Source organism: Corvus cornix, chromosome 3, assembly GCF_000738735.6.
Source record: "Corvus cornix cornix isolate S_Up_H32 chromosome 3, ASM73873v5, whole genome shotgun sequence".
NCBI classification, from domain to species: Eukaryota; Metazoa; Chordata; class Aves; order Passeriformes; family Corvidae; genus Corvus; species Corvus cornix.
The window spans coordinates 100,427,858-100,438,916 of NC_047056.1; the positions used below are offsets into that span (position 1 = coordinate 100,427,858).

General features: G+C 45.4%; 1 protein-coding gene across 2 annotated transcripts; it reads right to left on the reverse strand.

Annotated features, from left to right (window-relative positions):
• Positions 1 to 934: 934 nt before the first annotated feature.
• Positions 935 to 10,211, reverse strand: ODC1 (ornithine decarboxylase 1). 2 transcript variants are annotated; one of them, XM_039569739.1, is made up of 11 exons: positions 9,939 to 10,211; positions 7,885 to 8,030; positions 7,545 to 7,718; positions 7,219 to 7,391; positions 6,796 to 6,930; positions 6,574 to 6,655; positions 6,320 to 6,403; positions 4,911 to 5,073; positions 4,711 to 4,823; positions 4,214 to 4,428; positions 935 to 1,416 (listed from the first exon to the last, which is right to left on the reverse strand). In XM_039569739.1, exons 2-11 carry the CDS (start codon positions 7,984 to 7,986, stop codon positions 1,275 to 1,277), a joined length of 1,383 nt encoding a protein of 460 aa, XP_039425673.1. In that variant the 5' UTR covers positions 7,987 to 8,030; positions 9,939 to 10,211; the 3' UTR covers positions 935 to 1,274. The 2 variants fall into 2 exon arrangements, with proteins under 2 accessions (XP_039425673.1, XP_039425672.1); XM_039569738.1 differs by having other exon boundaries at positions 7,885 to 8,033.
• Between the last annotated feature and the right edge of the window lie 848 nt (positions 10,212 to 11,059).

Here is an 11,059-nt window from a genome sequence, read left to right on the forward strand (position 1 = left end):
TAACACTTACTCCAAGTTAGCTTAAGCTTTACATTTTTATTTGATACATTAAGATCTTTATCTTTCTCAGCTCTCTCAGGCATTTGCTATGGCATGCCCACAGTCCAGGACCTTCTGGCAAACAGATCAAATCCAGCTCTAGGACCAATTAGTTTATCAGAAACATTTTCCAATTTTAGTGCAGTAAGTGGCAGCAAACTAGCATCAGGTTAAACGTAAGTCAGAATGCTTTGATTCAATAAGCAGACTATTTTATCACCAACACCCCTGTATTAGCTCCTAGTATTTACTACTTAGTGTCATCTATCACATTTAATCCAAAGCCAGAAGGGTAGCACGTCTTTTCATAATATTAAGGGCCTCTAGTCATATCGCAAAGAAAAAGATGTCAAGTCCCATTTCTTATCTCTTTTATATCAAAGGCCTGGGCAGCACAGGTCAGAGAGCCTGTCAGACACATAGTTTCAGCTTCCTGGGTTTTCCCACAACATATTTTAGTTCTCACACACATAACAAGCAGTGTGGCAGCCATGGAGCCTGTGCTGTATTCTCTCATGTACCACTAGATGTGTTTATAAACAGCCTTCAGTCCTGGCCACAGCACCAATAGACTAACTTGCAGAAAACCAGCACTGCATTGAACTTGCAATATACAACTTGTCAAGCTCATGTTCAGTAGTGAAAAACAAATGGGAATTCACAAGAATTCACACAGTATTCAATTTGTTTACAGTCAACCCTTTTCTAATCACATATGAAAAAAGGCAATTCAGTTTCCCTACCCATTGAGGGTTTCTTTCAGTTGGGAGGGCAAGGGTAGGGGAGATGGCATTTATTAATAAGTTCTGGGCTTGCAGCCTCTGGTCTGCCCTCGTATATGCTGTAAGAGCCATCCACAACACATTAAATTTCTACATATTAACCAAACACAGGACCAGTTATTTCAATATACTTTATTTTAAAACAGGTAGGTCACAAAGCACTAAGCTTAGCCCGTTCTGCCATACACAAGCTACAAATACTTGTTTGACAGTTGAGGGTCAGTCTTTAGTAGCATACATGAAAAGTGAATAAAAATCCATATAAAACAATATTCAAATAGTTTCCATAGGAACACAGATAATTGTGACCCATCTCCTAGTCATTTTTCTTGCATTTATGCCAAACCTAAATGTTAAAAAAACCACTTAAAAATTCTACCAAGAATTAAGTTAACAGTCCCCCAAATGCCCTAAATTCAATGACTAACCTTGCACTTAGTTACTAAATATTACCTATACATTAATACTAGCTGAAGCACAAGTTGCTGGATATTCAATTCCGCTTTCCCAGGCACAAGAGACTGGCAGACTAGCAACATCCTGCTCCTCCACTTCAGCTAGGAACCCTTGCTCCTTGATCTGCTGCATTAGTTGCCTAGAAAAAAAAAAAAAGTAAGTCAAAAACTGTTTCACTGCAATCTACCTAAAAATGTAAGTAAGGTACAATTTTTTTAATTGCCAGTGAATATAAAATAAACTCTTTACGCATAACTGCAATCCAGACATTATTATCATAGGGGGGAAAAGTAAAAATAGTAAAAGCAGAATCCATGCAGGTCACCTGTGGCTGGCTAGGCTTTAGGGTAAGTGCCAATACAAAGCTGGTTTTACCATTCTGTGTAGGATTTAGATCTGCAAAGATGCACCTATATACGTGTAGCTACATCTGTACACCTCATCCTATACAGATTTACTGACTTAGTACTCAATAGTTCAGAATTTCAGATGTGAAAATCCCTGACAACTTGACTGTCACTTATCCCACACTCTCACATTCCTGGGTAACTTGAATTAAGAAAAAGTATGGATGACAGACTAGGAGTATAAAGGAGCTGACCAGACCAGTGAGAAACATGCAACTCCTTCCATACTCAGACAGGAGTTGTACTAAAACAACCTCAGAAGAACTTCAGTTGACTGTGTTTTTGGACTTAGTTCATGGATTCATAGAATGGTTTGGGTTGGCAGGAGACCTTCAAGTCTTAGTTCTAACCCCCCCTGACAGGGGCAGGGACACCTTCAACTAGACCAGGTTGCTCAGAGGCACATCCAACCTGGCCTTGAACACTTCCAGGGATGGGGCATCTCTTTTAATTTGAAGCCATTACTCCTTATCCTGTTACTACGTGCTTTTGTTAACAGTCTTGTCCCATCTTTCCTGTAAGTCCTCCTCAGGTACTGGAAGGCTGCAATAAGGTCACCCCAAGGCCTTCTCTTCTCCAGGCTGAACAATCCCAGTTCTCTCAGCTTTTCCTCACAGCAGAGGTGCTTCATTCCTCTGATCAACTCAGCGACCTTCTCTGGACTTGCTCCAATAGGTCCATGTCCTTCCTGTGCTGGGGACCCCAGAGCTGGATGCAGCACTGCACGTGGGGTCTCACCAGACCAGAGAGGCAGAATCCCCTCCCTCACCTGCTGCCCATGCTGCTTTGGATGCAGCCCAGGACACATTTTGCTTTCTAGGCTGCAAGGGCACATGGCTGGATCATGTCCAGGCTCTCACCCAACAGCACCCCCAAGTCCTTCTGGGCAAGGCTGCTCAGGATCTGTTCATCCCCCAGCCTGGATTGATACGAGGGATTGCCCTGACCCAGGTGCAGCACCTTGCACAAGTTAAACCTCATGAGATTCCCATGAGGGCCACTTCTTGAGCCTGTCCAGGTCCCTCTGGATGGCGTCCCATCCCTCAGGTGTGCCAACAGCAAGACTCAGCTTGGTGTCCCTCTTATAGTTCCTAGTTATCTTAGGTATGCAAGGCAAACAGTTGTACCACTACATGGCTCCTCCTGTATTACTAGTGTTTACTTAGACACATGTAATTGTCTTGTCTTTTACCTTTCAGTTTCTAGCCACAAATTTAGTTGTACACCTTTGTAATATGTAGACGACATTCCAAAAGACTTTTGCCTGTCCTAAGAAGATCTGCACCATAATGTCATTGATATATCCCTCTCAGTTAAGGGCCAGCAATTATCACAGTATTCTCTTGCCAAAAACAGAAAACAGACATAGGGCTGAAAGAGGGCTGTGCTGTGGCCTTGGACAACAGTTGTGTCTGCATAATTAAGCTCAGCATGCCTCAGACCAAGTATTAAATTTTAACAGCAACCTAGTGATACAGTGAAAAAGCTAATTATTCTCCTGCAGAGCCATTTTTAGTTCAATTAGACACAGTTTTGATGTCTTAAGGGAAGTCTATAAGCTTCATGTGGTTTGAGAAATGCGTCAATTGACAGGTTTCACTAAGGGGAAGAAACAATACAAGCCTTGCTTACACCAGCAGAGTTAGTAAAAGAATGGAGGAAGCTTCCTCTTACTTTTATGGCAGGAACTCCCCTGAACTTAAAGATTTTCAAAAAATTTGAAAACAGCCCAACAGCAGAGCTAATAATGCTTTAGGGTAACACTTCTGCCCAAAAACCCTTTGCCAGTTCAGTAGGCAGATGTCAGTAGAGAGGTAAGGGCTTGCTCTTACAGGAAACCCCACTTTTATAGAAGGTACAATCCATTAACATGTGTTGCACTGAAGAGCACCCAGGTAACTTCAAACTGCTGTTCAAGTTGTAGTTTCACAGCATCCTTGCACTTAAAATGTTGTCCTGCTTTCTTTGCTTACCTGTTTAATAACTTCCCATGGAGATCTAGCACTCTGCACTGAGCACTGAGCCAGAGCTCAACCTAAACCAAGGAATAGCTCTCAAACAAACAGAGAACATACTGTGAAGCAACACTGTTGAAAGTCCCTGCATCCTACAGTCAGGATTTAGTAAGCTACTAGTTTAGAAGACAACATATTAATAGAACTGTGATTGACTGGTCTCTGATTACTAGGCACAGAAGCTAAACGTAAAGAATTCATAATGATTCTGTAATGTTGTACAGAAGTAAAAACACTAGCTAGAATCCAGATTAATGAAGACTCCCAACATTACCCCTTAAAAAGGGCCTCTCCTGTAAGTGTGTACAACAGGAAAGTAATTAGTAGCATCAGCATTGTTCTAAGCACACAGCAAAAACCTTCAGAGGCACTGCCTTCTTCCATACAAGAAGTTTTTACAAGAGCTGTGGCATGAAAGCTATAGCCCTGCTTGTCAAGGGGTAGCCAACTGATATGAGCTATTCATTACAGTGATCTCAAATGTACTGATGGATCAAGATATTTAGTTACTAACCATGCTGGTCTTGACATCACATAGTGTATTGTTGGCCTCTGGAATCCATTGAAAGTAGAAGCCGCTGCAACAGTATAGGCACCCATGTTTTCAAACAGGATCCAGTCACCAACTTGCAACTCTGGCATATTAAAACGCTCAACAATCCGATCTAAGCCATCACAGGTTGGTCCCCAAATGCTGCAGAAGTAGCAGCTGTCATCTGGCTTAGGCCGCTAAAGAAAAGAGTGAGGTATAATTATTTGACTATCAAAACAGAACTTCCAGAAGTAGTATCATAGTTGGTGTAACATTCCACCTCTGAAGAGAAGGAAGAGCTGCTTGCAGGTTCTTCTTCACTTCTGGCTTTGAGTTAATTCCACTGCATGCTTCATAAATTAAATTAAATAAGTCCAGCAACATGAAGGGAGCAGTGAACTGAGAAGTGACTGTTGTGACAAGAATTCTCCTACATCCATGATACATGACCAGTATGTGGTACTCCTGAACAGGCTTACCTTTTGCAGGACTGGCTTAACATGTGCATGATCATACAAGATGCAGTTGAATGATCCATAGACTCCATCATTCACATAGTACATAAGAGTTTTGTCATTTGCATCATCTTCATCTGGAAGAAGTTGAGACACCAGTGAGAAAATGCTTGGAAAGAAACACACAGTTGGCTAGAACTAAGACTAAGTCTAGATTTACATACCATCAGAACCTGTTTGCTCCTTTAACACAATTTTCTTTGCAATGATGTTGACTGCCAGTGTGAACGCTGATGCAACATAGTACCTTCCTGGCTCTGCAATAATATTTATTCCAGAATCTGAAGGGAAGTATTTATCCAGTGCTGGGTTGATTACACTTGTGATCTAAGGAAAAATTAGATGCCAGTGTTGTAATTTCAGCAGCTACTCAAGTGCTACTTTAGAAGTCTGAGATGAGGTAAGACCCTCAAGTTCAAAATTATATACTAGTGAAACACATAACATCTATTAACATCTATTGTAATTTCTATTGACTGCTCTTTTTTTCCTCATTCAAAGTCTTGTGTGCAATTAAATTTATACAAAGCAACAAAAGCAGACATCGCTTGCACCTTAAAGTTTAAGTAACAAAACAGGTCATGTTTGAGGCTGTAGGAAATCACCACTCCTAGGCTCATTAAAGCAATATTAATGCCCTGCAAGTCACCACACTTCAAATTTGATTTGTGGTCCACTTGTAGTGCTGCTACTCATGCACTATTCCACAGCTTACTGAATCCTAAAGATGTCATCTTATGGGATCATAAGAATACAGAGGGCTTTACTATCATACTTAAAATTCAGTTGCCTTAATGAACAGCTATTTACAAGTTCTGAAGTTATCATTAAGCTGCCTCCTACTGCAATATGACTGTATCATGCCATGGAGCCCAATGACATCATTTGCTCTTGATGCCTCACCTATGCCCCCATACTGCACTATGAGAAGACACACTTCATTAGGAGGTACCAGAAGTGCTACAATGTTAGCTCACACTATTACAAGAAAACTCTTTATGTAACTTACTGTCTCCTCGTGTTAATATGTAACAACATTCAACACCTCCTTGGACTAGAAGACAAGGTGCTCTGACAGCACTGCTTTAAGTAGAAGTCCTATAAATATCCAGCCCCCTTGTCTCTTCTGAAAGCAGAGCTACTTAAAAAATCACCCAAAAGCTAGTTCTAAATCAAATCAAACACTGACCTAGTATGCTGCCACCCCTAAGGACAGTATGGGTTCAGGACTACCCTTTCACCCTATTTGGGAGCAGCGCCAATCCACTCAGTCTGAAGAACAGCATCAATGGAAGACATCCATGCCAGTAAGAATCAAGCCTCTAGTTTAAACCTGCTTTACTTGTTTGAGACCGCTGCATGCTTGTGCAGTCATTTAGCTACGTATCTAATGAGCTCATCTAATTTTTAGTTTTCTGATTAATTCCTCTTTTCCTCTTAATTACATTTCTGACCAAGCAGACACATTTTTGCAAATGTGTCTGCATATAAACAGAAAAAGCGAGATTTTATTCAATACAGATCAACACTCAAACAGATGCTACAACCTGACAAGTTCTTAGCAAACCTATACCTCTTCAAATTTAAGCTTGACATCTTCAGAGCCAGGGAAGCCACCACCAATATCAAGCAGATACATACTGAAGCCAAGTTCAGCCTAAAATGAGATTAGCAACAATACTGTCAAAAAATCAGTTTATAATTTATCATTTTAGCTTAAAAAGTAATGTTAAGTCATTTTGTTAACACTTGAAACAGAGCTAACTCATGTTCAATTAACAGTCATTTGAGTTGCCAATTTTAGTGCAAAAGTAGAACTAGACTTACTCCCATATCGAACACACAGCGGGCATCAGAAATAGCTTGAACAAAGGTCTCTGGGTCTGTACATCCACTTCCAACATGGAAACTACAAAAAGACACAAATTATCAGTTGCTATTTGGCAAATTAGTCAAGAAGTCTTGTATAAACTCATGCCACCACAAGCAAAGGCATCTCTATTGTTAAAACTTATTTAATATGACTGTGTTTTGATACTGTCAGCTCACCTAACTCCAACAATGGCAAGGTCAAGTTCTTTTGCACGCTCCAGAAGAAGCCTGCTAGTCTTAAGTGTAGCTCCAAATTTAACACTCAGACGACAGACTGCTTTGGAGTCATCAGTGGTAATGCGCAAGACTAACCTAGAAACAGGAAAAAATGAGGAGTTAAGTTCAGTATAACAGACATCATCATCAGGCAGGTATGACCTCAGAATGAGACTGAGCTTAAAGATACAAGTTCCTCTGTGTATTTCTTCCTAAAGTGCCAGTAAGCTCTACAAGATTAGATTTCACTGGATAAAAGTATGTTTATTACTTCACAAATTTGCAGAGTATCTTAATCTAATGAAGAACAAGTTTCAGATAAAGCAGGTATTTCTGTATCTTGGGAACCCAAGGAAGAATTATAGAACAATTAGCATTACTTACTTGGCTTTCGGATGGGCCCTTGCAACTTTCATTAGCTCTACTTCACTATCAAATGTCATCATCTGTACACCACTGCTGGCAGCATGTTTGATTTGAGATACTTGTTTGCAGGGATTTGCATATATTATTCGCTCAGGAGGCACACCAATGCTCTGTACCAGCTGTATTTCCGTCTGAAGAAAGAAAAGACTACACTTGTAAAAGATATTTCTAGATGGATGATTAATGTAATCAGAACAACAGAAAATGCTTAATTTTATATATACATGTCTTGTAAAGCTGAACAGATACTAATGTCACAGACCAGAAGATGGTCAAGATCTCACCTTACTGGCGCAATCAAATCCTGCCCCAAGAACAGCAAGAGTCTTCACAACAGCTTTGCTGTCGTTACATTTTACAGCATAGAAGGGCGTCACCCGAGGAAGGGCCTTATGCCACCGCATGTGCTTCTTCACAATGTCCCCAAGGTCAGCAACATAGAAGGCATCTTTATCATCCTAGAGCAAACATACATCTTAACATTACAAACAACAGATAACAGGATAAGCCTAGAGGTCAGCATTCAAGGGGGCTGTCTTGCAGATCATTTGCAAGGACAACTTGTTCTATTAGTTTACAAGTTTGTAGCATCATGAAACGTACTGGTTTTCCCTTCATACTTACAGAAGATGACACTTCATTTATTTTTTGGTCAAGGATATCCTTGGCAGTAAAGCCTTCATCAAGGAAGGTCAACTCAAATTCTTCTTTGCTGAAGTTGCTCATGACTTCCAAGATGTCAGGTTTATGTAAAAGGACTCGAGTATGAACTGCTGAAAAAAAAAAAAAGTTAATTATTTAATTTGAATTCATATAGTTGACATTCAATACTTCACTTGGATTCATATAGTCAGTAGACTCCCTGGAAGTCAGTTTGGCTCCCTGGAAGTTTCTGCTGTCTTTTCCTTCACCTCCATATCAAAGCTATTAATATTATGGCTAGTGTCTACTTACCACTTTTTTTTTTTAAGAAAACTCTTAAGCACTATTTTAGCTCATCAGTTTCAGAAGAAAGGGTCTACTTGTTATTACCAACAGAATCCAAGACTGTTACTGACTTCTGAGTAGTAACAACATGCAGACAAAGTCTTAACAGTGATCCCAATTAGCATTTTAGAACAGGATTTTACAGCAGTCCATTACAAATCTTCACTGCTAACAGAAATCTACCTGCCAAGTAGAAAGTCCCTTGAGAACCCGAACTAAAGAGCACACTACTCTACCATCCATGACCCATGAAGTCCAAGGGCCATCCTTTTACTGAGTAAATACAGAATACAGCATTCTTTTACTGACCAAGTACAGAATGACAGCATTCTCCATCAAGCTGTTAAGCAGAGTGTCTGGCTATAAGCCAATTTTAAAAGGATGTTTTATAGCTGTTACAGATTAAGCTTTGATTCTAATAAACCCGAAAATCCATTGAACCTCATTCTCCCCCTGCTCTCATTCACGTGCAGGATAATTCTCCCACAATCTGGATTAAAGTCTTCTCTTAAAAAGCCTCTTTGAAAGGACCATAAGAAGCAGCAAATTAAACACTTCTCAGGAAGGTGTTTGTTACTAAGGAGAAGTTGCATCTCATCACTGACTTGCAGCTTTGCAGAAAGCAGTTCAGCGACTTCAGCTGTGGTTAAGAGAAGTGAACACAATCAGAAAGAATTTAGTTTAACCTCTCCTCTGCAGAGCACTGCGTGAAAATCACTTTTCCTATTAACATGTAAAAGGGAAATTACTTTTACTAGCCACAACAGATTTTCTTAAGCAGTTCTTGCAAGCTTTACATCTATGTTTCTATTTGGACTGTGTGCAAAGTGTCTGCAGCTCCCCAAAGAAAGCAGCTGTATTTAGACAAAGCTGAGTCACAGGCTCAGCCTGCAGGCTCCGTACTCAAACAGCCAAGCTGCGTCTAGAAAAGGTGACCGAGGCGCCCCTGACTCCGGAGCCTGCCGAGCGGTGCGGGCTGCGGTGCGCCCGGACGGGGCCGGCTGCCCTGCGCTCACCGACGCCCTTCTTCGCCCGGCTGGGGCTGCGCTGCCCGACTCGGCAGCGGGGCACTGCACGCCCAGCCTCACACTGCGGCTTCCCGAGGAGGCGCCTGTCAGCCCCGGGCGCACCTTTATTACAGCTCACATCACCCTGCAGTCCGGTCTAGTGAAGGTGTGCCTGTCGTAGGCAGAGCTGGAACTAGATGGTCTTTAGTGTCCCTTCCAACCCAAACTACTCTGTGATTCTCTGATTCGCTCCTGCCCCAGGCCAGTGCCCGCCGGGTGTGCAGGAGGGCAGGGCCCCGCGCCCCGGCGCCGCTCGGCCCAAGGGCGAGCCCGGGCGCCCCGAGCCCTGTTCCTGCCACGCACCTGCCTTTCCCCACCCCGGAAACAGCCCGGCGGCCACGTCGGGGCCGTCCCTTCCCCCGCTGCCGAGACGCGCAGCCAACATTCCCCAAGCGAGCCGGCGAGTTGATCTGGCCCGCTCGCAGCCGCCCGGAGCCTCCCGGCTTCCCGCCGGGGCCGGGGATTCCCCGTGCCCGGCGGCAGCACCGGCGCCCAGCCCAGGCCGCGCCGCTTGGCAGCGGCCCCGCAGACACGTGGCTCTGCGCCGGCCGCTTCCGCCGCGGCCCCGCCGCCCGCCCCGGTCCGCTCCCGGCACAGCCCGGCACATCCCACCGCCCGCCTCACCTCGCCTCGGGCAGCGGTGGCGGACCTGATGTCAAGCCCCGGTGGCAGCCGATCCCCTCGCTCCGAGCCGCCTCCCCCTCCTCCTGCGAGCCGGGCGCGGTGCGCGGAGCCGGGCGGGAGCACCGGGCCGGCTGAGGAGGAGCGGGGCCGGCGGGGCAGGCAGGGCGCCGCGGCTGACAAAGCTTCGCCACGGCCGCCGCGCTCCTATTTATAGCGCCGCGGCGTCGCTGTGGCAACGCACCAGCTCAAACCAGCCGCGATCGGCTGGGACCGGGCGCGCTCCCACCGCCGCTATTGTGACGTACGGCTGAACATGCGCACGGCGCGGCGCGCCCCCCCGCCTGGCGCGGCCCGGCCCGACCCGGCCCTGCCCCTGCCCGGCCCCTGCTGTGCGCCGGGCATGCCGAGCCTCTGCGCGGGCTGTGTCCCCCTGGAGCCCGTTTCCTCGTGCGGCCGCCCGGGACGGGATCCACCTGCGGGGTGATGTGCGCGCCCCCAGCGCTGCCCGCTGCCAGCAGGTGCACGGCCCGCGCCGCCCCCGCCGCCGGGTCGGTACCCCCGGGTCGGTACCACAGCCTTAGCGTGAAAAAGCGGCCGCAGGAGGCCGGAAGGCTGCGGCTGCAAGCGATGCCTTTGGCAGATGCTGGAGGAAAGCACTACTGAGCCAGGGGAGCTGGAGTGTGTCGCACCCGGCGTGTCGGTGGGGTGACACTCTGGAAGCATTTGTTCCGCCCAGAGCCATCCAGTTTGCGCGGCCCTCGCAGCCGCTGTGCTCGGCGCGCCGGCACTGGCTGCTGTCCGCAGCGGTGCTGCTCCTGCCTCCATCCCTGACCACCGAGGTTGTTACCCAAAACACTTCCCGTAACACTGACCACCGTTTTTCCATCCGCTCTTGCTCTGACACTGGTCGCCGTTTCCACTGTAAGGTTATTTTGTATTGCTGGCTTGTTTTAAAAATGGGCTTTGATGGAAGGTGTAAGAAGCACAATCAATTGATCCTTTCAATCCACATTTAGTTTAGCCCTGGAACGACTGGGCTTCCTGCCCCTCTCCCCCTCTCTTTCAACACTTCGAGCCTCACCCATGGTAGATGCAATCCCCTACGGTCTGAGTCCCTGCCC

What these genes read in the sequence shown, in the direction of transcription:
- ODC1 (XM_039569739.1), bottom strand. Translation starts at nt 7,986, where the DNA reads ATGAGCAACTTCAGCAAAGAAGAATTTGAGTTGACCTTCCTTGATGAA. An exon ending in GATTTGATTGCGCCAGTAAG is followed by an intron (nt 7,392 to 7,544) that starts GTGAGATCTTGA and finishes TTCTTTCTTCAG; the next exon opens with ACGGAAATACAGCTGGTACA. An exon ending in GTGATGTCAAGACCAGCATG is followed by an intron (nt 1,417 to 4,213) that starts GTTAGTAACTAA and finishes TTTTTTTTCTAG; the next exon opens with GCAACTAATGCAGCAGATCA.